This window comes from Erythrolamprus reginae, chromosome 3 (genome assembly GCF_031021105.1).
Source record: "Erythrolamprus reginae isolate rEryReg1 chromosome 3, rEryReg1.hap1, whole genome shotgun sequence".
Lineage (NCBI taxonomy): Eukaryota > Metazoa > Chordata > Lepidosauria > Squamata > Dipsadidae > Erythrolamprus > Erythrolamprus reginae.
In genome coordinates, this window is record NC_091952.1 from 91,614,514 (window position 1) to 91,641,995 (window position 27,482).

At 39.2% G+C, this 27,482-nt stretch overlaps 1 protein-coding gene across 1 annotated transcript in view; it reads left to right on the forward strand.

Annotated features, from left to right (window-relative positions):
- AK5 (adenylate kinase 5) overlaps positions 1-27,482 on the forward strand; it is a 148,785-nt gene that overhangs the window by 74,355 nt on the left and 46,948 nt on the right. Inside the window, exons 7-8 of the mRNA XM_070746199.1 lie at positions 11,800-11,890; positions 22,312-22,388. Of these exons, the coding sequence (XP_070602300.1) occupies positions 11,800-11,890; positions 22,312-22,388 (168 nt within the window). The remainder of the gene's footprint in view (positions 1-11,799; positions 11,891-22,311; positions 22,389-27,482) is intronic.

The following is a 27,482-nucleotide window of genomic DNA, read 5'->3' on the forward strand; positions in this document are numbered from 1 at the left end:
GAGAGATGAGAGAGGAAGGAGGAGAGAGAAAGAGAGAGGAGGGGTAGCGAATTATGGATGTCAGAACTCACGCATGCATAGTAGCGTGCGCCCACACTTTTTAAAAAATTTTAAAAGAACAAGAGAAAGCATGAGAGAGAGAGTGAGAGAAAATAAGAGAGAACGAGAGAGAGGAACAGAGAGAGAGAAAGAACAAGAGAGAGAAAGCATGAGAGAGAAAGAACAAGAGAGAGAGAGAAAGAAAATAAGAGAGAACGAGAGAGAAAGCGAAGGAAAGCAAGAGAGAAAAAAAGATAGCAAGAGAGAGAGAAAGCAAGACAGATAGGGAGAGGAAAGGAGAGCGAGAGAAATGAGAACAAAAAGGGGAGAAAAAAGGAGAAATGAGAAAATGATTGAGGCAGAGAATGAGAGGAGAGAGAAACAAAAGAGAGAGAGAGGTGATTCTTGAAGCATATGGTAAAAAGCATCCAAATAATAAGAACCCCCCCCAGCCCACACCTGTTTTTGAAAAGAATAAAAGATAAAAAAAACCCAGCCCTCAACTGGTTTTGGAAATGATTCGAGTGTATACACACACACACACATAAGGGGGGGAGAGAGACAGGGATGGAAAAAGAGGAGAAGTGAGAGGGAGAAGGAATGAGGGGAAAAGGGAGGAAGAGAGAGAAATGAGAAACATGAGAGAGAAAAGGGGGAAAGACAGGAGAAGTACCCAGAAATGAGACAGTGGTATAAATTTCAGGAGGGATGATTGATGATTGACTGTATTTATAAGGGGATGTTACATGGGATTGTATATATGAGGGGGTTATGTATGTATGTATGTATGTATGTATGTATTTATTTATTTATTTATTTATTTATTAGATTTGTGTCATTTTGGTTGGTGGTGTGCCCCAGGATTTTGTAAATGTAAAAAATGTGCCGCGGCTCAAAAAAGGTTGAAAATCACTGATTTAAAGCATATGGTAAAAGCACTTAAATAATAACAGAGAAAGAAAACCCCCAACCCTCACCTGTTTTTATTAATACTGTAGTTATGTTTTTGAATTTGCTGGTTGTTTTAGTTTTAATAGTAATAGAGTTTGGTTTTGTTTTATTATTAATTTCTTTTAATAAAAAAGAAGGGATTTATTATTTATTTATATTTATATTTATTTTTGTTTGTTTATCTGTCTATCTACCTACCTACCTACCTACCTACCTATCTACCTATATATCTACCTACCTACCTATATATATATATATATATACTTCTATGCCGCCCAGTTTTTTTCTCAAGGTGACACACCACCCGAGTTATGCTCAGTTTTTTGGCGAATTTTGACACACCAAGCTCAAAAGGTTGCCCATCACTGAACTAGGTAGTTAAGGATGAAAAATATTGTTAGTTTGGATTAAGATTTCAAGAATTCTGAATGTACAATTTTGGTTTGTAGCTTAAACTCTGGAAGGAACTGCATTTGAAAGCAAGGTTCTGTTGATTTTCCTCTGTTTTTTCTTCTGCGTGTCCTCCCAAAACAATTTTAACAGCAGTAGGGAGTGAGTTGTGGCTAAGGGACTTTTGTAAATGAAAATAGCAAGGATCATCAGGGTTAAACAAACCCTTTTTTCTATTACCTTGATGGTTAGGGTTGTAACAAAGTGCTTGGAGTAAAGCTTTGTCAGCATAACTACCTGCTCAGCTGTAATTTTTATCTAAGAAAATAAATAGCCATACTTAGAAAATTTGGAATTTAGAAAAAGTGGGGTACTGGGAATCTCAGGAGAAAACTGGCAGAAGCCCTTTTTAGAAATGGCAGGGTTCTATTAAGTTGAAACCAACCGTGGGGCAGCTTTAAGCCTTTTGAGAATTGGACATCCAGATATTTGAACATTTCAAAACCCTTTTCTTTCAAAACAGAGAATAGAAGCAAAGCCAGACCACATAGTGCAGCCTTAGAAAAGATAATATCCCTTGAGGCTCAACTGTCTGCATTAAAGAAAAAATAAACAAGCTGGCTAAATATAAAAACAAGTTAACTTTGAATCCAATTTTCAGACTCCATTAACTTTTAAAATGCCCATTAATTTAATTTTATTTCCAAGGCAAAAAGACAGTGCGAGTTTAAACCACGTATGAGCCAGGAAACATAAAATGAAGATGGAAGTAAATAAATTACATCTGATATGTTTCAGGATATGAAAGTGAACAAATAATAATGGTAATTTAGTTTGACACCGATTAACCTGCAAGATTTAAAAATGTATTATAGCATTGCTTGTGATTTAAATATTGTAGTAACTTTTAGTAACTTGGCTCAAATAACATTAATTAAAAGTTAGATTTTGTTATTGTAATTCAACATATGCACATTTTCCACAAGCAAGAATATTTCAGAAGATTGTATTAACATGCTTAAATGAACAAATTCTGCTGGCAGAGGAATATTTTTGCATGGAGATAGACTGCCTTGAGGCAATATTTATTTTAAAAAAAATTTCCTGAGGAACAAGACTTGAATTCAAAATTATCTCCTGAAGCATATACATTAAAACATATTTAAACATTAACAAGTGGTTGACTTATCCAGGAATTATCTTTAAAATAAAAGTTTCATTGATATAATAACATAAAGCACAAATGGGTTAAAATGTGATGTGAGGAAATATCACATTCTAATTACTGAGGGAAATTAGTAGTTGGATTTTAAAATGAAAGAAATTACCTCATGCAGATTAAAAAATAAAATTAGGTTAAAATAATAACATGCAGCAAAAGATAATGGCAGTATAAATCAGACAGAAGCAAACTAATTGGCACATTTCTAAATAGAGCTTAAAGGAGTTTTTGCTAGTTCCTTTATCCATCAGCTTAAGCTCCATTTCTCTCCTCCCCCCAATTATAGTAACTCAGTTAAGAGTATCCATAGTGCAAAGAAAAACATGAATGAATTTAAGCAGATAAATTATGATTTGTGGAGTTTAAGGTAATGGGCAGAAAGGGGAGTAAAAGGAAGAGGAGAGGTTTGTTGGCTGGGAAAAACCCCCCAAAGCTACTCTTGTAAGAACAGAATAAAAAATTGGAACAGAGCAGACACAACACTGAATGACAGGCAGTAATGGGTTCCTACCAGTACGGTACAGTGTGCTGTACCAGTAGTAGCACGCTGATGATATCACTGATTGATTGCCGGTCGCTCAGGACCGCCACATCTATAAAATGTCTCCGGAGAGGGGCGGCATACAAATCCAATAAATAAATAAATAAAATAAACCACACCCATAGTGTGGTAGCAAAAATTCTGTGGACCCTACCCTGATGACAGCAGTGTGTGAGAAGGAACTGCCTGTGGCTTTTGGTGGTGTTGTAGGCCTGCAACAAAATGGAGATAATGGTACAAGGTAATTAGTGATATTGTCACATATTGAGTGGGCTAATCTTAACAGTACAGATAACTCTCAACTTACAGCAGTTCATTTAGTGACCAAAGTTACAACAGCACTGAAAAAAAGTGACTTATGACCATTTTTCACCCTTATGACCATTGCAGCACCCCCATGGACACATGATCAAAATTCAGATGCTTGGCAGTGTCTCAAGATCATGGGAACGCTTTTTGTGACCGGCAAGTCAGTGGGAAAGCATCATTCACTTAAAAATTGTGATCGTAAAAAAAAAAGAAAAATAGTAAATGAAAAAAAGATATTCCTGTCCCAAATCTCTGTTATACACCCACTACTATGGTTCATGGTTAGAACATAAGAACATAAGAAGAGCCATGCTGACTCAGGCCAAAGCCCATCGAGTCCAGTATTCTGTGTCATTCTGTGTCACACAGTCTAATCCTGCCTTGAAGCTATCAAGGCTGACAGCTGTCACAACCTCTTTTGGAAGTGAATTCCATAAACCAACGACCCTCTGGGTGAAGAAGTATTTCCCTTTATTTGTCCTTGCTTTCTTACTTATGAGCTTTAGGGAGTGCCCCCTCATCCTAGTATTGTGTGATAGAGAAAATAATTTTTCTCTATCCACCTTTTCTATCCCATGCATGATTTTATACACTTCTATCAAGTCATCCCTTAAACGCCGTCTTTCAAGGCTGAAGAGGCCAAGGCGTTGCATTTCCTTGATCATACTTGTTGCCCTTTTTTGCACTTTTCCAGTTCCATTATATCCTTCTTGAGCTGCAGTGACCAGAACTGTACACAGTACTCCAAGTGTGGTTTCACCCTCGATTTGTACAGAGGCAATACAACACTTACTGACTTATTTTCGATTCCCTTCCTAATCATGCCAAGCATTGAATTTGCTTTTTTTTTTTTACTGCTGCTGCACATTGGGTTGACATCTTCATTGAGCTGTCCACCAAAATCCCAAGATCCCTTTCTTGGGTTGTCTCAGAAAGCTTGGTCCCCATCAGTTGGTATGTATAATTGGGTTTCTTTGCCCCGATATGTATAACTTTGCACTTGTTTAGGTTAAAATGCATTTGCCACTTTGTTGCCCTCTCACTCAATTTCGAGAGATCGTTCTGGAGCTCCCGACAATCAGTTTCACTTTTCACTACACGGAACAATTTAGTGTTCCTCAGCAAACTTTGCTACCTCACTATTTACTTCTACATCCAGATCATTAATGAATACATTAAAAAGTAAAGGTCCCAAAACTGAACCTTGGGGTACACCACTTCTCACTTCTTTCCATCCAGATAATTGTCCATTTATTGCCACCCTTTGTTTCCTACAATTTAGCCAGTTACCAAACCAGGACAAGACCTGCCCTCTAATTGCATGACTGAAGAGCTTTTTTAGGAGCCTTTGGTGAGGGCCTTTAAAAGAGAGTTAAAAGAAAGAGAGCAACTTCTCTATTAAATGGAAACGTGAGGTGCGCCAGGAATTTTTTTTTTTTTAGAAAAAAAGGCTACTTTGCAATTAAGAATTGCTAGATGTGGAAAGTGTGTGTGCATGTGTGTTTGTGTGTGTGTGCATGTGTGCATGTGTTCATGTGCACAGAATAAGAATTCAGCAGATTGAAATTACATTAAAAAGCAATTAAAATGCAATTGTAAGCTGCTTCTTCCTCAGTTTGTACATCCTACTAATTAGTCATCACAATGCATACCTTCTCATTAATCACATTTTAACCTTGCAATGAATAAACTTCCAATTAAGCACAACAATTTTTTCTCAGAAAGGTTTTTTTCTTTTTAAAAAAAGGCTTCATTAAGCGGGGAGCAATTGCATTTTCATTGTTTTAATGAATATTAATAGGTATAATCATCTGAAGCAGCATTGGCAAGTTCCGTGCCTGACTTACTACACTGGCCCAGACCAGATTTTTTCTGACTTATACTTCTCTAGAACCAAAGTCCCATATTTAATACAACTTAATTCTAAATATTTATATATTAATGCTATCTTATCTTATCTTAAACATAGTTACATATATATTTTAATTTTCCTGTTATTTTGCAAAACATTAGCCATGGTGGATCTCTTCCTTTATTAAGCAGTTCTTGTTGTGTTTTAAATCTATATTTATTTTATTATTTATTTATTTTTATTTTGTTAGATTTGTATGCCGCCCCTCTCCGAAGACTCGGGGCAGCTCACAACAACAATAAAAAACAGTATAAACAATGGAACAAATCTAATAATAAGAATTATATTAAAAAACTCAACTGTTAAAAAACCATACAACACATACATACCAAACATAAAATATAATTTGTCTCCAGATGTATCCTGTCAGCATGCATAATCAGATCTTTCTTACTCATCTTTGAAATAGAAAACATTGGCTAGGATATTATTGGTGAAAAGATTGAATTTATCCATCCTGAAGTTTATTCACTGCAGTGTTCCCAACTCTCACTTGCTTCATAGTAAAATGGAGTCAAATTTATGTATTTGTTCTTGTCATTAAAATGTAAATGCGAAAAGTATAAAAATAGAATGTGTTTCAACATTGCCCCATGACATTTAATATAAATGTTTTGATAGTATAACCATTTGTTCACAATTGAGTAAATATAAGTCCTCGGCATTACATTAATTGATATTAAACGAATATTTTTCAGTAAACTGAGATGTTCATTTTAGCAACTGGTATGTGTTTCCCTGTGTGTCTTTCATATTTTCAAATACAAGGATCACATCTCGCTCAACAAGCTAGTTTCAAATTCTACCTGCTTAGTTGATAGATAATTATTTTTTGACTTCCTTTTATTTGGCTAGATCAGGGACAGGGGTAGGCAAAGTTGGCTCCTCTATGACATGTGGACTTCCTGAGTTTGTTTGTTTGTTTGTTTGTTTGTTTGTTTGTTTGTTTGTTTGTTTGTTCGTTCGTTCGTTCGTTCGTTCGTTCGTTCGTTCATTCATTCATTCAATTTTTATGCCGCCCTTCTCCTTAGACTCAGGGCGGCTTACAACATGTTAGCAATAGCACTTTTTTTACAGAGCCAGCATATTGCCCCCACAATCTGGGTCCTCATTTTACCCACTTTGGAAGGATGGAAGGCTGAGTCAACCTTGAGCCGGTGATGAGATTTGAACCGCTGACCTACAGATCTACAGTCAGTTTCAGGGTCCTGCAGTAAAGCACTCTAAAGTAAAGGCTCAGTAATTCTTGGATTTGAAGTCCACATGTCATACCCCTGGGCTAGATTATGTAACCATTAGGAGAATACAGTGATCCCTCGAGTTTCGCGATCTCGATGTTCGCTAAACGCTATATCGCGAGTTTTCAACCCGGAAGTAAACTCCACCATCTGCGCATGCGTGCCCTTCCACGCATGCGTAGATGGTGGAGTTTCCCCGCCGGGCAGAGGCTTCCCTGGGTCTTCCCCCTCTTGCCCCGGTAAGGCGCGAGCAACGGCGTGGGCGGGTGGGCGGCACACGCGCGGGGAAACCCCAGGGCCGCTTCTCAGCTGAGAAGCGGCCCCAGCAACAGCGCGGGGGGCGGGCAGCACGCGCGCGCGCGGGGGGAAACCCCAGGGCCGCTTCTCAGCTGAGAAGCGGCCCCAGCAACAGCGCGGGGGGCGGGCAGCACGCGCGCGCGCGGAGGAAACCCCAGGGCCGCTTCTCAGCTGAGAAGCGGCCCCAGCAACAGCGCGGGGGGCGGGCAGCACGCGCGCGCGCGGGGGAAACCCCAGGGCCGCTTCTCAGCTGAGAAGCGGCCCCAGCAACAGCACGGGGGGCGGGCAGCACGCGCGCGCGCGGAGGAAACCCCAGGGCCGCTTCTCAGCTGAGAAGCGGCCCCAGCAACAGCGCGGGGGGCGGGCAGCACGCGCGCGCGCGGGGGAAACCCCAGGGCCGCTTCTCAGCTGAGAAGCGGCCCCAGCAACAGCACGGGGGGCGGGCAGCACGCGCGCGCGCGGAGGAAACCCCAGGGCCGCTTCTCAGCTGAGAAGCGGCCCCAGCAACAGCGCGGGGGGCGGGCAGCACGCGCGCGCGCGGGGGAAACCCCAGGGCCGCTTCTCAGCTGAGAAGCGGCCCCAGCAACAGCGCGGGGGGCGGGCGGCACGCGCGCGGACAAGCAGCAGCAGCGAGGCGGCGGGGAAACCCAATCTTCGGCTCCTCGCTGCTGCTGTGGAAATAAAAACACCATCTGCGCATGCGCAGATGGTGTTTTTACTTCCGCACCGCTACTTCGCGACAAATCGATCATCGCGAGGGGTCCTGGAACGGAACCCTCGCGATGATCGAGGGATCACTGTATATGATCATTATGGTGAGTAGGTAAGTAGCGAGTGATGAATATGTTTGAGTGCTGTGAACAGAAGTGATTCTATATTTGCATCAGCAAATGCACTTTTTGGAAGAAAAGCAAATGTGCTTTCTTAACATCAGAATATAACTATGTTTTACATGTAGTGTCATCTGTAAGCAACAGTTTGGAGTAGTGGCTAAAGACAGCCACCATTAGTCTGCCTTAACTACAGTGCTGGATGAGTGACTTAGGGCCGCTCAGTCATCTTTGAAAAAGGTTTTTAAAAACCCACATGTTATTGCCACTTAAAACTATCTCAAAAAGGAGAAAAATCTTTCCTATAAATAATCAATACAAACTGAGCAAAACCAACCCTACAATCTGTTCAGTATGCTGTGCTGACTCTTATCCTACTGATTTGCACCAAGAATATAAAGGGAATTTTATAATTTGATGTGATGTGCCCCGGTTTATTAAATCTCTAGACAATACTTTTTGTCTAATTAATGTACAGAACTTTTGACATGAGATGTGATTATGACTTCAGCTAAGAAGCCTAATGAAGGAGTGATAAAAGCAAAGAAACAAGAGTCTTATCACTTTGAATCAGATCTAATCTACAATTTTCAAACGAATTTTTTCAGTTCATTAAAATGTCATTGCGTCTTTGAAAGGACTGAGTTTTATAATATTTCGCAGACATTAATTATAGGAACTACGAATATGCCTGCCACTGTGAAATGCAGGATTTTTAAAATACTGGATTCATTTTAGTTTTAAGTTTTATAGTTTTATGCATATATTCTATTTTCTCCTAGAAATATATAAACATCTGTTAGTTGTTTGGCTTATTTGCCTATTTAGTAATTAAAAGTGGACTCCTATCATTTTGCTTATTTAAACATTTTCTGAGCATTTTAAACAAAATATAAAATGTAACTTTTGAAGTTGATGCAATTAAAATAATTATTAAAGTCAATCAAAACTTGGCAAGAGATATGTGTTTTTCTATTCTCCTGAATACTGAGAGTAAATAGTCAAGAATACCTCCCTGAAGAGAGCATGGCATAATAAAATTCTAATGCAGGAGAATGCTTTCTCCTGTCTACTTTTGGCAGTGGAAACATCTTGCAAAACGGCTGCTGTGTTTTACATGGCACAACTTTTGAGACAATTTTCATAGCAATTGAAAATTTCATAGCAACAGTCAAATCAAGTTGTAAGTAAATCATGGGTAAACATCACCTGGGATTTGACTCAGGGTTTCAGGAGTCCATTATCCGTAATACACAATAACCTACATCAGGGGTGTCAACGCTATGTTGTCATGGTGGCATCACATGACGTATCGTGACTTTTTTCCTCTTTGCTAAACTGGGTGTGAGTGTAGCCATGGTGTGATGCATCCAGCCCTTGGGCCACAAGTTTCATGGTCCTGACCTACATACATCACTCTCTGGGCACTCCTTATGCAAGGACCAAAGCCTCCAAAGACCTACCCTCATTAAACAACCAAGGAAGATATCACAATTACCATAATAATATCAGAAGCTGCTAAGTGGAGGCCAGACAGTTGTATCCCCCTATTTAATTTATAATGCAGGTCACTTACAAAAGTGACCATTGAGGTTTCTATATAGTAATATGAAACCTTGATTGGAATTTAACTAAATAATCAGTTTAATCCAAATACAGTTGAAACCTAAGAACCACCACTTTCCTGATAAATATAGCTTAGAACGAAATATTTGAAACTGGTCTACAATTTCAGAACTTTTCTGGGTCAAATAAGATCTGCTTCGGTAAAATTCTTATGATTTCTTCCTCCTCTGTTCAAGGAAGCTTCGTCTTCCTTAAACACAGAGGCAGTCAGCTTGGCCAATTTAAAGCAGTAGGCACAAACAGCTGGTGGGCATGATCTCACCAGTTACCTTCTTCTCATCTGATTAGGAATTGAATAATATCCACATTAAGAGAACAAGCCATTTATCCCTGTATGATGCCACCCACTGCCTGAAATAGTGTTCGTCTTCAGGTGAATCCTGATCGATTTTGCAAAGAGCAATATCAGCCTCCGACTGAACTGTTCCAATTGAAGTTCCTGTTGAAGGAGATCCCCCCCCCCCCCCAGTAAACCAAGCTGATTTAACACTGCAGGAAGCAATAAAACACTTTGGGGTATCTCTGTGTTGCAGAGTTTGTCCAAGACTTCATCTATTCCTCCTTTTCAGCCCTGAGGTGCAGGAAATGTTGTCTTTAATGTAAGTACAGTACTTAGAATAAGAATTTTGTTGTTATTTTAGGGACCACACTGACCAATTATCTCTCCATCTACCTTGGTGGAATTAGTCACAAATTAGAATTGAGAGTCCCTAATTATTGGATCTTTATGTTGTTTTCTTACAAACTCTTCATTTCAACTGATAGATTTTTAAAAAATAAAATCTTATCAAAGAACAAAAGCAGATGCGTAGCCTGTACAATTACTGTGTATCCATATAAAATGTGATAGGGAAAAAAATAAAATTCAAAGCATTGTATTGTTAGACAAGACAAGCTCAATTTGTAATAAAGAGCATCTTACAATACTTGTTTTTTCTCTTCAGGGCTAAAATTGAAATAACTAGATCTTACACAAAAAGAACATTACCATAAGCACGATTAACGAAAGATGCAAAAGGCACCAGGTTTCTAGACAATAAAATATTGTCACTGGCTCCCAGGATTTTTTAATTTCCTCTTCCCCTTTTCTGTCTCCAATACTTCCTTCATTATTTAAGGACTAAAGGTATCCTTGAATTATGGCCAAAATTGAGTCCAAAATTTATTTTCCAACTTTTCATATTTATTAATTGAATCACTGAAGTTGTTAAATGAGCAACACAATTGTGAATCTAGCCTCCTTATTGACTTTGCTCTTCAGTAGTTCAGAAAAGGTGATCACATGACTCTAGGACATTGCACCTGTCATAAATATAAACCATTTGTCAAACATCCAAATGTAAATCATGTGACCATGGGGATGCTCCAATGATCATAAGTGTGAAAGATGATCGTAAGTGTGAAAACTGTTACAAGTCAAAGATTATCTGTATAGGTCTTATTCTGGCTCTCTGAAGCACCTTTCACTCTTACATTCTGAAATGCTGCACCACTTATAAATATTATCAATATTATTAGCTTTTCAGAAACCATTGTTGCCGTACAGTGGTACCTCTACTTAAGAACTTAATTTGTTCCGTGACCAGGTTTTTAAGTAGAAAAGTTCGTAAGTAGAAGCAATTTCTCCCATAGGAATCAGTGTAAAAGCAAATAATGTGTGCAAACCCATTAGGAAACAAATAAAAGCTCGGCATTTGGGTGGGAGGAGGAGGAAGAAGAAGAGGAGGACAGTCGCTGCCGAAGAAAGAAGGTGAGGTGAGGTGAATCAAAAAAATCCAAAACTTTAAGGCTTTTTTAAAAAGAGAGAGAGACTCTGAAGCAGCGAGGAGGAGCACGCACCTCCCATACACCTAGCGTGAGGCTGCCTCCCATACACTGCACCAGAGAGAGAAATGGCAGAGGGGAAATGGCAGAAAATTGGCCGGGCCTTCGTGCCACTCTCAAATTTCCTGGGAAATTTTTTCGGGCTCAGGTTCTTAGGTAGAAAATGGTTCTTAAGAAGAGGCAAAAAAAATCTTGAACACCCGGTTCTTATCTAGAAAGGTTCTTAAGTAGAGGCGTTCTTAAGTAGAGGTACCACTGTATCTGATATTTTTAAGAACAGCATTCTGTAACCCACTGTCATCCCAAATTGTCTGGACATTCTTGGCACCACAGACATTCTACAACATAAGATGAGAACCCCTAGCTCAGTGATGGCCTACTGGGCCCACCAGAAGTTGGGAAACAGGTCATTTTCGGCCTCCAGAGGCCTCTGAGGAGCAGGGGAAGCTCCCCAGACATTGAATTATGGGTGTGGGCACTTGTGCATGCACGATACTCTTTTGGCACCCAAGGAAAAAAAGTTTCGCCATCATTGCCCTAGCTCCATCCATTGGGTTTGTTTTGCTGCTTTGTCTTCTTCCAGGTGTCTGATTGTCTTCTTTTTTTTTTTTTGTTCTTAGTTGGATGCTGACAAAGATGAGGAAGAAGTCTTCGGTAACATAAGCTTGGCTGTTGACAATAAGCTATTTCCCACTCAAGAACCAGGGCCAAGTGAGTATTAAAACCTAAATATGATAGTGAAAAAATACACGTAGTCCTTGTTTAATGACTGTCTCGTCTAGCAACTGTTCACAGTTATGATGGTGATGAAAAAGTAACTGTAACAATGGAATGGAACTATGTAACTGAAACTATGGAATTAGGATTAGGAAAAGTATTTTGCATACTATCTGTTGTTCAAAAAAGTTGAATATTTATTGTCAATATTTAGCGCCGCAAGATTAACTTAGAAATTAATGGAAATAAGGGATTATAGTTTAGCTGTATTAGTTTGTTATATTGTTTGTAAAGTTTCTGTTTTATTTTCTCTTTCTATTTTGTTATTAAATGTAAATAAATTTAATTTTAAAAAAAATTTAAGAAGGAAAGCTGAAGTAAGATCATAAGCAACCACTTTGCTTAACCACCAAGTTGCCAGCTGCAGTTGTGCCTTCTAAACAAGGACTATCTGTGAATTAGGCTTGGAGTAATTCCAGATGTATTGTTTTGTCTTTATTTCATATGCAGAACATATATATATGGTGTTTGGGGATATTTCACATGGTTTAAAATGTTTAAGAGAGAGTTAAATGAAGTAGTCATGAAGAGTACATTTTATAAAGTATGGAGTGATGATAAAGTGTAATGATGTTTGTTTGTTTGTTTGTTTGTTTGTTTGTTTATTGAGAAAGTTTATATGACCATGCAACTCACCCATGGTGATTCCATCCAACTTAAAGAAATAACACAATCAAACACCTGAATGCAAAATCCAATAAACCCACACATCCCTGGTGACAGCGATCAAAGTACTTGATGGGCTCAGTGTCACCCTGGGATTTTCTGGGTTGTCTGACAAAACCATTTCTTTGGGGCCTTTTGAAAGATTATCAGAATGGGAGCCAATCTTATCTGCCTGGGGATGATGTTCCACAGGAGAAGCCATTATGAAGCCATCATGGAGAATACCCTTCTTCTTGGTCCCACTAGATCAGTGATGGTGAACCTTTTTGCCCTCAGGTGCTAAAAGAGCTTGCGCACACGCTATTGTGCGTGCGCGAGTGTCCACACCCATAGGTCAATGCCTAAGGAGGGTGAAAACAGCTTCCCCCACCCCTCAGAGGCCCTCTGGAGGCCGGAAACGACCTGTTTCCCAACTTCTGGTGACCCCAGTAGGCTCGTGTTTTCACCTTCCCCAGGCTCCAAAGGCTTGCCTGGAGCTGGGGGAGGGTAAAAAGGCCCTTCCCCATCCCCCTGAGGCTCTCTGGAAGCCAAAAATGTCCTCCCAGAGCCTCTGTGTGAGCCAAAAATCAGCTGGTCAGCACACATATGCAAGTTGCAGCTGAGCTAGGGCAATGGCTTACATGCCAGCAGATATGGTTCCACATGCCTCCTGTGGCACCCATGCCATAGGTTCGCCGTCACTGCACTAGATGGACCTTCTTAAGAGAAGAGACTTGTAACATAATACTTGCCTCCTTGTTCTAGTAGGTCTGATAGATATAACTAGGAAAAGATGAACCCTCCTAAGCTATGTTACACAATAACATTGTGCAATAATTCCACATATCAGTGATTATCACAAATACGATCCCTAAAGGTGGTGGTGATAGTGACAATTGTTTCGCTGTTGAGGATGTGCAGGTATGTTCTCTCATCATGGGGCATACCTTCAAACTTATTTTCTCTCTTTCAAGTAACAAAACTTAATATGTAGAATGTGATATACATTTTCATCCATTTAATAATGTTGTCTAAATGTAAATAAATACAGAGAAATGCTTATTTTGTTGCTTTTTTAAATCTGATTTTTACCTTCTTAAATGTTATATTCTGTGCCAGCCAGAGATGGGATTCAGCAGGTACTGACCAGTTCTGGGGAAATGGTAGCGTAAATTTGGAGTAGTTCAGAGAACCAGTAAATACCACCTCTGTCTGGCCCCGCCCCCATCTAATTCTCTGCCTCCCAAGTCCCAGCTGATTGGGAGGAAATGGGGATTTTGCAGTAGTCTTCCCCTGGAGTGGTGTGGGAACAGAAATCTTACAGTATCCTTTCCATGCTATGCCCACCAAGCCATGCCCACAGAACCGGTAGTAAAAAAAAAATTGAATTCCACCACTAACACCAGCATTATTTTAAGATGTATATCTCCTTACGTTTTCTTTCTGAATAGAAAGATAGCCTAAAAATCTAAACCAAATCAATAAATAAGCAATGCATTGGTATATTAGGGTTAGTAAAATTTAACAACTATTTGAAAAGAAGCAGAGGCCAAGTTCTGCTTCTGTGTATGTTTGGAATCATTTCAGCCCCTAGTTACTCCACAAATGTCTTTTGAGAGTCCCTCCAGCCCTTCCCATCTAAACAGGCTGAGATAAGAGAGCCATCAATGTCGTCTCCAAGGGAGAGACAGAACATATGCCCAATTCTCAGTGTTCATTTTAAAAAAAACACACAACATGAGTCTCTATCAAGCAAAGTGTATAATCATTTTGTCATTCTGATCATTTTGTAAGAAAGTTTTGTTCCATTTTGTTCCGGCTTTTCAATGTTTTTAGCCAATGAATGAGCAGTTGTAGCGATGACTGACAAACGGGAGAAGAAAGGCCTTTTAGTAAGTCTTTGCTAATGGGAAGTGATTGCTCTTGCCTTTAAAAAAAAGTAGAGAAATTCAGAATGTAAACATCTCTGTGATTGGGCAGCCAGATGCCAAAACAAAAGAAACGAGCTATTACGGGAACCTGAAATGTTGCAGTCTAATTCAATATTTTCTTTTAAAGAATTATGGTTACAAGTAGTTATTCTGCCAGTACATGCCAATAAAATCCATTATGGTTGCATATATAAGAACATATTCTTCAAGAATATAATATCACTAGTGTCTACTGGATCTTTGTTTGTATTTATTTAAAGCTATGATTTATTTAAAGATTGGAAAGGTTTCCAGTGTTTAAATGAATAATCAAACATGTGACAATATTAAGCAATTCTCTTGCTTGCCTTATTTCCCACTTGTGATGTCATTACATAAATTAAGCCCTTGTTATTGGCCTTTATCATTTGCATGAGGGTGTTATTAATTGCGCAATGACTCAATTTGCGGCGAATGATGTAATTTGCATCACTTTTGTAAATATTACATTGCATTAATTAATTAACTGCAAATGACATAATTTGTGATTTGGCCAACATTCAGGAACAACAAATATTCTTCCCTTAAATTGAGGTTTTATTGTGTTTCCTAGAGGTGAGAGAATAGGGCTAAGTTGAAAGCAAAATTAAATGGTCTTGTGTAATGTTTCGTTCCATTTCATTCCAGCTTCCTGAAATTATTTAGATTAATATCCTGTCTTTCCTTCCATAATAATTGTGATTAAGCATTTCTTGAATCTCCTTTTGGCTGCCCAAGAATACTTTATTCTAATCTCATTGATTAGTTTTACTTCATCCAGTTCCTTGATTGATAGCAATTAGCACTTTAGAACTAAAAAAATTCTCTTTGGGTTTCAATCTTTTAGATCCCAGATATTATCTGAAAAAGTAGAGAAGTGCACTGTATATTACTTTTTCAAAGTTAGAGCTATCTCTCTTGATAGACATGCCCAGACTATCCAATCTTTATAATTACTAGGAATAGTGTTCTCCCTCTAGATCAGTGGTTCTCAACCTTTTTAATGACGTGACCCCTTAATACATTTCCTCATGTTGTGGTGACCCCGTAACCATAAGTCTAGCGCCAGTTCTCCCAACAGAGCTTTAAGCTGATTGGCAGGAGGGACAGCCCCACTGCAAACACCTGATTGGTTGGATTGTAAAAATATGTTCCAAGGCACCGGAATAAAAGCTTTAGTTCCTAACACCATGTGAAATGGTCGTTTGACCCCCAAATGGGTCCCAACCCCCAGGTTGTGAACCACTGCTCTAGATATTACAGCAATAGCAATAACACCTAGACCTATATTTTACATAATATTTTACAGCCCTCTTTAAGCAGTTTACAGAGTCAGCATATTGCCCCCAATAACCTAGGTCCTCATTTTATCAATTTCAGAAGGATGGAAAGGTGAGTCAACTGGTCAGAATCGAACTGCTAGCAGTTGGCAGAATTAGCCTGCAATACTGCATTCTAACCTGGTCTAACCTGTGTCACCATGGCTCTTATAAAGGTAGTCCTTAAATTATGATCTCAGCTGAGTCCAGAATTATGGTTGTAAATCATGACAGTCATTAAGTGAAGCACCCATGTGACCCCTGCTCTCTCCATTGTGATTGTTAAGTGACTGCATGGCTGATTAAGCAGAGCATACATATACTGTAGTCTGCCCTGGGCGTAATAGTGCTTTTCTCACCTTTGGTTCTGCTTCCTGCCCTTCTGGGTCACACCCCCTTGCCCTTCCACATCTCACCTTAGTCCCCTTCCCTTTTCTGAAGATTGCTTTCAGGGTGGAAGCAGCCCATTTTGGGTCATGTATGCAACCAGATGTGGAAGGTGCAGGAATAGTACATAATGGTGCAGTAATAAGTAAAATCATGCAAACGTTATACTAAAAATGGCAAGTAGAATGCGGCCGCGAGAGCCATCGTGGGGCTTCCCAGATTCGCCCACGTATCTACAACACTCCCTGGCCTGCATTGGCTGCCAATCAGTTTCCGATCACAATTCAAAGTGTTGGTCATGACCTTTAAAGCCCTACATGGCATTGGACCAGAGTACCTCCGGAACCGCCTGCTACCGCACAAATCCCAGCGGCCAATAAGGTCCCACAGAGTTGGCCTTCTCCGGGTCCCGTCGACTAAACAATGTCGTCTGGCGGGCCCCAGGGGAAGAGCCTTCTCTGTGGCGGCCCCGGCCCTCTGGAATCAACTCCCTCCAGAGATTAGAACTGCTCCCACCCTCCTTGTCTTCCGTAAACTACTTAAGACCCACCTATACCGCCAGGCATGGGGGATTTGAGACATCTTTCCCCCAGGCTTATTATAATTTATGTTTGGTATGTATGTGCTGTTTGGTTTTTAATTATGATAGGGTTTTTAGTTTTTTTAATATTAGATTTGTGCCATTATAATATTGTTTTTTATCGTTGTTGTGATCCGCCCCGAGTCTTTGGAGAGGGGCGGCATACAAATCTAGTAAGTAAGTAAGTAAGTAAGTAAGTAAGTAAGTAAGTAAGTAAGTAAGTAAGTAAGTAAGTAAGTAAGTAAGTAAGTCCATTTCTTCCCATTTTCCATTGCAAAAAACATTGCACACAAACTCCATTGCTACTTCTGCAGAATACAAACCAGGATTCCCAAGGTGAAAGGAGGAGCCGTTGTTCGCTAAAATAACTTCTGCTTTGTCTACAAAAGAAATAGTCTTTACTTTCTTCAGATGGAGTTGGGAGTGCCTCAAACTGAGCTGATGTTATTCGGCACATTGAGTTAGATGGACTTACTGCTTTTATACTGCTTCAATATAAAAATAGTTAGTGTCTTCTGCCACTACTCTAGAACATAGGACCCTTTTCTGGATACCTTGTGACATCATAAAATCTGTGACAAGATGGTGTTGCCAAAAAAACAAAATATTTGAGAAAAATGAACATGAGATGTTATAGAAGCAAACATTGCACGCACAAATTACAACTCTACCTGCAAAAATCTCCAAAATTCATGCAACTGTCCATGAGTTGGAAGAATGTTGATACTTTAATCAAACATTGTCAATTATCAGCTAAAGAGTGATGATCTTTAGTGTTTTCAATCAGCTCCTATTCTCCTACAAATATAATATTCACACATAGGCCTATTTTTGTAAGTCTTTCATCCTGTATTCTCACAGGACAAAGAAATGGTGGATTCAGTGGAATTTATTTCTGACAGATGAGCATAAGACTGGATTATTAAAGTCTCTTCAACTTACATTACAATAATGGTTTTTAAAAGAAGCAAGAATAGAGGAAATTTTTATTGCTTTGTGGACAGCAATATATTTGTATGCATGTTTGCTTCCTACCTGTTGCTAAGAGCAACCACTTGCCTTCAAATTCTGCACTTCCGAGACTTGAGGCATTTTTTTTTTAATAGAAAAAATAATGGAAAGCAAAAACAATTTTCAAGCCTGTCCTTAACCAATTGGTGACTTCAAAAGAAATTGTTTACTCTCCCTTTAAATGACTCTTCTCAGTATATTGTGCTTATAAATAACACAAAACTTTTTGAACTGTTTCTGTGGGTCTTATCAGATCATAAAATTGATCTATGAAGAAACAGCATTTTCTCAGAGGCTACTTCACAATGACAAATAAGGGATACTCGAAGCCTTTCTTTAAACATTTGCTTGCTTGCTTGCTGATTGATTGATTGATTGATTGATTGGATTTCTATGCCGCCCAATCCTGAAGGATCCAGCGTGGCTCACAACAATATAAAATTACAGTAACAATAAAAGAAGTCAATGAAAAAAACAAGCAATTTCTAAAATCCAAATTAAAACTTAAAAAACAGTTTAAACAACACAGATACTACTCATTTACAGTAGTAAATAGCTGTATACCAATTCATATAAATGGACAAGCTAGTGGTTGATTTAGGACCCCCAGGCCTGCCAGTTTAGCTAGGTCTTCATGGCCTTACAAAAAGCCAGCAGGGTGGGGGTCGTACGGACCTCGGGGTGGGGAGTTGATTCCATAACGTCGGGGCAGCAACAGAGAAGGCCCTCCCCTGCGGCCCCACCAACCTGCATTGTTTAGCTGATGGGACCTGGAGGAGGCCAACTCTGTGTGTTCTAATTGGTCTCTGGCAGGTATGTGGCAGGAGACGGTCCCATAAATAATCTTTTTTTCATTAATAACTTGTCTTTGTCATAATCAGATTCAAAGAAAATAATTCCTATTGCTAGCCATATTTAACAAGTCTATTTTTGGGGTCAAGCAATAGTTGATATCTCTGAAGAGGTTTTGCAGCAAGGGCAAGATAAAACAAGATTAATTGTAAGGAGGTGTATGAGTTTGACTGTGGTCCAGAGTTTTTCTTACCTACAGTACATTTAATGGGACTTTAGACACAAGAAGCTTTTGACTTTTACATGGGCACACAACTGACTCTGATCAACTCTAATTTCTAGAAAGTGGCTGCCATAGGATTATATCCAATCACGTTCAACACATTATCAGAAGAAAATTTACGAACCTTCTCTCAGCCACAAACTCTTTTTAACAAAGGTAGAGTCATGTAAAAGTTTGGTTATGAAATGAGCATTGCAATCCTATGTATATTTATGAAAAAGCAACTCTGCCAAATGAATACACTCTTAATTTAACATAGCTTTATTTCAGGTATAATATGAAGGAGAAACGTAGACTGTGCATAAGTGTGCACAAATCCCAGCGACCTGTTAGGTCCCACAGAGTTGGCCTTCTCCGGCTCCCGTCAACTAAACAATGTCGTTTGGCGGGACTCAGGGGAAGAGCCTTCTCTGTGGTGGCCCCAACCCTCTGGAACCAGCTCCCCCCGGAGATTAGGATTGCCCCCACCCTCCTTGCCTTTCACAAACTTCTTAAAACTCACCTCTGCCGTCAGGCATGGGGGAATTGAGTTTTATGTATGGTATGCTTGCGTTGAATGGTTTTTAAATTAATGGGTTTTTAGATACGTTTAAATATTAGATTTGTTTATTGTATACTGTTTTATTATTGTTGTGAGCCGCTCCGAGTCTGTGGAGAGGGGCGGCATACAAATCTAATAAGTAAGTAAGTAAGTAAGTAAGTAAGTAAGTAAGTAAGTAAGTAAGTAAGTAAGTAAGTAAGTGCACCAACGCGCCTACCATCCCTGTACTACTGTCCTTTATTTATTTGTATACATTTTCTGTATTCATGATTATGTTTATACTTATATCTGTTACCTTATACATGCTTGACATAAATAAATAAATAAATAATAATAATAATAATAATCAGTTCACTATGCCAGCTGTGTAATTAATGCCAGTACTACTAATAACAAGAAGTATTACTAACAACAACAACAACAACAACAACAACAACAACAACCAAACAGACCGAAAAGAGAATTTTGCAAATACACAATGAATATGTGACTGGGGAAAGGGGTAACATCCAAAATACACACTAAAGTTATAGCCTTTTTTGATTATTCAAAGTCAGAGATATTTGTCTGGTAGCTTTCAACAATATATATACTAGTTAAGTAGAGTGCCAGATGAAGTATGCTGAAAGCATTTGGCTATGTAGAATTAGAAGGCACAAAGTCAGGACTTGGAATTTAGTTTTAAATTCCAGTACTTGAAATTAAATAATATCTATTTGTATTCTTTCTCTTGTGGAACAATTAAGACATGGTCTAGGGAATAGTCTAGTAGATGTTTTTATGGGTTAGATCTTTTAAATATTCTTTTTCAACACTAATTGTGCAAGGCATAATATTATTTAGGCATTAGGTATCTTTTAGAAAAACTCTTGACTTCAAGATCACAATAAATCCTAACTAGTCTTCCTTTCTCCCTTCCTTTGGTAGATTATTAGAGCTTTGTCAAAGCAAGTCTGGGAGTATACAGGGTTCAGAATTAATTTAATTTAAGCAGTTTTATTGGAAGCTCTTTGTGTCCTAATAGCAAGAATTCCTAATTATATGTTGAAATTTCTCTAGGATCTTTTGTCAGTATTACAAATTGTCAAGTATAGTTTGTAATATCCTTTAATATAGAAATGGATAATTGTTGGTCTATGAGCTTTGTCTGACATGCTAAATTGACTTATCTCTTGTGCTGAGCATCAAATGAAGCCTTTACTCAGCACCATCTCCTCTCAACTTCTGTCCCCGTTCCCTCTTCTTCCAGGGAACTGGAAGTCGGCCAAAGGTCCTCTCATTAATCTTCTATAGCAACACTGGGTGGATCAGTGCTTCTCTTTCTCTTCCTTTACAAGAAGAAAGGCAGGACTAGGTGATGCTGATAGAAGCTGATCCTGTTTACACGTCTCAGAATCCCCAACAAAATCTCTCTGTCTTCAAACTTCCCTTCTAATATACTAATTGCTAACTAATAACAAATCAACACAGACTGTGGAAATTTCACACTGGACTTCAAGCATCTTGCTGCGTGTGCCTATCCATTCTTCTTCCATACTCTAGGTTCTTGGTTTCCAAATGAGATGCAAACGTTTCTATAGTCTGTGTTGATTTGGGGAGCCATGTCATCTGCTGGTGTTGGTCCACTGTGCTTCATTAAGTCCAGGGTCAGCACAGCCGTCTACCAGGAGATTTTGGAGCACTTTGTGCTTCCTTCCGCAGACAAACTTTATGGAGATGCTGACTTCATTTTCCAGCAGGACCTGCCCACACTGCCCAAAACACCAAAACCTGGTTCAATAACAGTGGGATTACTGTGTTTGATTGGCCAGCAAACTCACCTGACCTGAACCCCATAGAGAATCTATGGGGCATTGCCAAGAGAAAGATGAGAGACATGAGACTGAACAATGCAGAAGAGCTGAGGGCCATTATTGAAGCATCCTGGACTTCCATAACACCTCAGTGGTGCCACAGGCTGATAGCTTCCATGCCATGCCGCATTGAGGCAGTAATTGCTACAAAAGGGGCTCACACCAAGTACTGAGTACATATACATGCTTATAGTTTTCAGAGATCCAATATTGTTTTATGTACAATCCTTGTTTTATTGATTGCATGTAATATTCTAATTTTCTGAGATGGGGAATTTGGGCTTTTCTTTCGAGACTAAAGGATGCCAATATATAAATGTCAAATCACGGCTTGAACTAACTTGCCTTGCATGTAATCTCTCTCATATATTAGCTTCACCTTTTAAGTTGCATTACTGAAATAAATGAACTTTTGCACGATATTCTAATTTTTTGAGTTTCACCTGTATAAAAAAAGATACTTGCATTTTACTCAGTGAGATTTACTTATATGTGTAATATTTTAGTCTTAAGAGCACAATTGTATTTGATTGAGGGATTATGTGCCATCAAGTCAGTATTAACTCTTAGCAACCACATAAACCAACTTTCTTCACCAGGATCTTTCCCTTTTTTGGTACTTCAAGTCTTCCAGTTATTTATTCATCGCCACTTAATTGATTCCATTGTTGCTGGTCATTCCCCTTTCTTTCCCTTCGCTATTTTCAGCTTTAGTGCCTTCTCTTGAATAATGTATGTCTTGATTCAGAGTTAATTCTATGAGCTCAATGAGAATTATTTTTAGATGTTTTTATTTTAGATTTTAGTAATAGATTATATAATTATGTCAGGAAATTGCTATTAGGAACGAAAACAAAACCATTGCTTACTTTAAAATTGAGTCTTCTCTTGTTTGAGAGTAAAAATATCCATTTAGACCTTTCCCATTAATTATGAGATTGTATCATCATGAAACCTGCCTATTTTATTTGAGAAATTCCCTTTCTTATTTTTAGGTCCATGTGAAGTTGACCTTAGTCTCATTGCGGACCCAGGAGAGATTCCTGATCATGACTTTAACTTTGAAGATCAGGTAATGGTGAAAAAAATATTTTTATTTGTGTTTATAAATGCCTTGGTTACTGCATAAGTGAGGGAATTGATAAGCAGAGGTAGAGATTATTATGAGAGTTTCTGTTCCTTTCCAAATGCCATAATAAGACAGCTTTTCTGAAATCCAGTATGACAAATGTGTGTTCAAAGAACTTCTGTCACATTTTAAAATCTGTCTTGTTATCCCATCTCTTTTCTTATTCTGAGCATGCCTTGCGCTTTTCAGTGCTTTCTTTTTGTGTTTGTTATGCTCTTTTCTGTTACAGGCTTCTCTGTACATTCTAGACAGAAATTCATACATGTTTCAGTAGCCAGAAGAAGAAACAAGTCAATGTTTATCTGATTGTGAATTTTCAAAATAAAAGCAGTCAAAAAATAACCAGTAAAGCCTTGTATATGGTCTCCTTAAGATTTGAAGGTGATTTCCTACCCAAGTACAAACTGGATCTATTTTCGTAATAGCCTTTTAAAGATCAAACACACAGCTAGAAGACAATCTGAAAGGACAGTTAGTTTGAAAGGAACTGTATTTCACCAAGTGAGCAGCCATGTATTTTTGTTCCATTCTTATCTTTGTCAAATGGGCTATTAATGAATACAAAGCCCTGTTGATTTTTCTTTATTTAGTTGAAAGAAAACATGGAACATACTGCACACTGTATATTTCTCATTAGCACTGAGGGTGTTTGCAAATAAAAGGTCTGCAAGAAAATAAGCCACTAAGCTGAGAGAGCACCAAAGACCCCACAAATTCCTCTTTTAAAACTTCCTTCCGTAATGAGGAAGAATATCAGCTGAATATAGCTGAATATAGCCAAAGAGTAACCATGACTCTCCAAAGTATTAATCAGTGAGCAGAAGGAAGGCACTACAGAGGGTGACTAATTTGGCACAAAAAACCATTGGTTTCCCCCTAAGACCGTTGGATGACATTGTCAGGTCTTGCTGTTTCAACGGAGTAAGGAAGATACTTAGGGATGATTCACACCCTGGCCAATGCCTCTTTACACTTTTACCACTGAGCAGAAGACATTGAAATATAACCGGCCAAACAAATAGCTTTGAAACAGGGGCTGTCAGACTCCTAAATGCAATATAGCACTACAAACAGATTAATAGAATGAATTTCACTGGTGCCAGTGTAGTGTGTAATATGTATACAGTGTTCCCTCACTTTTCGTGGGGATTGCGTTCCGAGACCGCCCGCGAAAGTCGAATTTCCGCGAAGTAGAGATGGGGAAGTAAATACACTATTTTTGGCTACAGACAGTATCACAAGCCTTCCCTTAACACTTTTAAACCCCTAAATTGCGATTTCCCATTCCCTTAGCAACCAAGGAGAGGGGCAGCATACAAATCCAATAAATAAACAAATAAACAAACAAACAAACAAACCATTTAGATTATTACTCACCATGTTTATTTATTAAAATTTATTTTAAAATTTTTTATTAAAGGTGGACAAATGTTTGGCGATGACATATGACGTCATCGGGCAGGAAAAACCGTGGTATAGGGGAAAAAACCACGAAGTATTTTTTAATTAATATTTTTGAAAAACCGTGGTATAGACTTTTCGCGAAGTTTGAACCCGCGAAAATCGAGGGAACACTGTATACCATGATATAAGATCATACACCAGAGAAATATACATGTTGCACAGAATTTATTTATTTTATTTATTTATTTAAATTTATAGGCTTCCCTTCTGCTAATGGAACTTTGTGGTCATTGGACCTATTGACCTTTGGTTACATATCTTGGACTTTCCCTTCATTTAGGAAATGTGCCAGTAGTCCTTGACTTACAACAGCTCATTTAGTGACCATTGAACTTTATAACAGCACTAAAGAAAAATGACTTGTGACCTTCTTTCACACTTATGAGCACTGCAGAATCGCCAAGATCACATGATTTACAATCGGATGCTTGGCAAGTGGTTCATCTTTATGACGGTTGCAGTGTCCTGAGGTCATGTGATCACTTTTTGCAATTTTCTGACCAGAAAAGTCAGTGGAGAAGCCAGTTTCATTTAACAACCATGTTACAACAGTAGCAACTGTGGCAAGAAAAATAGAAAAAATGGGGCCAAACGTAGCAAATGTTTCATTTAAGCAACATTAAATTTTGGGCTCAGTTGCGGTCATAAATTGAGGACTTCCTATATATCAGTGGCAAGACTGCAAATATATTTGGGGCACATCTTTTGAAATGCGGATATATTTCAGTCTTACTATCTGATAACGGGTGAGCAGCATAGGTCAACGACCTCTGTTTTATTAAACAAGAAGGGTCCTTTGACAGGAAAGGTTGGTAATATCTTGCAGCTTCACAACAAAGAGTTTGTAAGAAGAGGCAGAAAAAGAATGGAGCTTTTATCCTATTTTTCATCCACTTGTTGCTACTCCATTTACCTTGGCTCCTTCAGTTGTTTAACCCATAAGGAATGCAGCCCTCGGCTAAAAAGGGGTTGCTAATTTTAAGGAATTCAGAGCATGTGGAATGTCTGAAAGGGTTCAGGGTGCATATTGCTTTCTCTTTAATGTGTTTTAGGTTTTCTGTATGCAGTTGCATCATAATACTGTAAATAAAAATGACCATTGTTAGAGTCAAGAACTACAAATATATTTACTCTTATTGTACTGCAAAAGAGTCATTCCGTGCCAAGTGGATCAGTGGTCCCCACCTTACCATCTCAGATTTTGATGAAATTTGGCACGTAGTTTCTTTATGATGTAAAACTATGCTGTGCCAAATTTTAGTTCAAAAGACTAAAAATTGGGAGTTCTAGGAGACCTCAAGTAAAGAGTTGCAAAATGTGGAGTCCGCAAAAATGACATTTTGGGCCAACTTCCAGAAGCTGTAAACGCGGCAGTTTCAGTAGTATGTTGGAGATATTTGGAGAACCTGCACACCTTGTAAGGCTTTATAAACTGACAAAATCCCGTGTATCTGTTCCTCTTACTTTTTACATGATTCAGGCTCAAACTTTGCAAAAAAAAACCCTCAAAAATGAATTTATAGCAATCTATAGGTTGCTGTAGTTTCAAAACTACTTGACCATTCATGTTTATTTTTCGCATGTGTACTCATTACACAGCTGTAATGAAGACTTCCAATTTGCAGCACTTTCCTTCAAGTTGTTGAAAAAATATAAGAGTCCAAAGTTGGTATTTAATGGGTTTTTGCCAAATTTTGGCTATCTTTGATGCCCTGTTTGATCCTTTGGGACAGCTTCAATCCTCTTCAATTTAGCAGCATTAGAAAGAGAAGATGCTCTTCTTTAATAATATATTGTTTTAATTTTGGTGTCTCTTCATATAAGGATTGGAAAAATGCCCTCAAATGTTTGTGGGCAGCCTGTGACATCTGCACTGCACCCTTGATACAAGTGCAGTAAAAAGAAAAGAATAGAATAGAATTCTTTATTGGCCAAGTGTGGTTTATCGGCAACATGGTGGTGGACATAGTTTTCAGTGATTTTGATGGTGGTGTTTTTCTTTTTAGCATAGTAAATTGTTGAGTTTTGATCCATTTTATCAGTTACAAATCAGTTACAGTGGTCCCCCGAGTTTCGCGATCTCGATCATTGCGAAACGCTATATCGCGATTTTTCAACCCGGAAGTAAAAACACCATCTGCGCATGCGCACCCTTTTTTCTATGGCCACGCATGCGTAGATGGCGCCGGGCAGATCAGCTGCTGGGCGGCTTCCCTGGGTCTTCCCCCTCTTGCTGGCGGGAGGGCGAGCGGCGGGCATCAGCGAGGAGTTTGCGTGGGCGGCGGGGAAACCCCAGCGCCGCTTCCCAGCTGAGTCCTGAAGCCAAATGCGGAAGTTCACTTCAGGACTCAGCTGGGAAGCGGCGCGAGCGAACGGCGTGGGCGGGCGAAGGGCGGGTGCGCGGGCGGGCAGGCGGCGGAAAAGCGGCGGGCGGACAAGCAGCGGGCGCGGCAGCAGCGAGGAGTTTGCGTGGGTGGCGGGGAAACCCCAATCTTCGGCTCCTCGCTGCTGCGGCGGAAGTAAAAACACCATCTGCGCATGCGCAGATGGTGTTTTTACTTCCGCACCGCTACTTCGCGAAAAACCGATCATCGCGAGGGGTCCTGGAACGGAACCCTCGCGATAATCGGGAGACCACTGTACTGCATTAGATGAACCAGAAAATACTCTGTTAGTTACGTATATCTTTTTACACAGCTGCAACTTGTAAAGTGGAAAAGAATGGGATCTCACCATCTTTTAAACATGGGCATCCCAAAGATGCTTTTTCAAGAGGCAAACAGATTTTCTTGGTTTTCTTTGAAGACATTTCACTTCTCATCCAAGAAGCTTTCTCAGCTCTGACTAGATGGTGGGGGATTGAAAGATTTATATTCTTTGCAAACAGTCATTTGCATTCTTCTAGAGAGTCATTTAGGTTTATCTGTGTGATCAGGTTCACCTGAGTAACCCAAATGGGTGTGGAGCTTTCTTGGAACTGCTGAAAAGACTATTGTAGACTGGAGGTAGATGATGTGTTATCACTTTCCTTCTGTTGACAGAGGGCTGTTCAGTTTTGACATAGTGGTCCTCTGTTCAAAATGCGGACTTTGCTGTCTTCAAATGAGTGGAAGTGCAGATGGACTTCTGAATTTTGTTCTGATGGGTTTATCCTCCTGTGTTGTGCCATGCATTTATGATGTGGCAGTTTTGTTTCCCAATGTACAGATCTGCACATGACCCACTGCATTGCAATGCATATGCCACGTTGCTCTGTTTGTGTCTGAGTGTTTTATCCTTTGGGTGGATGAGCTTCTGCTTTAGTGCATTCAGCTCCTCCTGAGCTATTAAAATATATTAAAATATCCTTAATTAAGATATTAAAAAGATATTTAACATAGACTTCAGAGAGTAAAATTGCCTGTTGTGATTTCTTTGAAAAACAGACTCATTTGGAAAGCTACCAAAATTGCTCAGAAATCCATAGATTTAGAGAACAAGTTGGCACCTGATGCTTTTGCTTTTTGTATGTCTGTTTCTTTGAACCAGCAAAGGATTTATAATGTGATTGACTGAAAGCACAATGCTATGAAA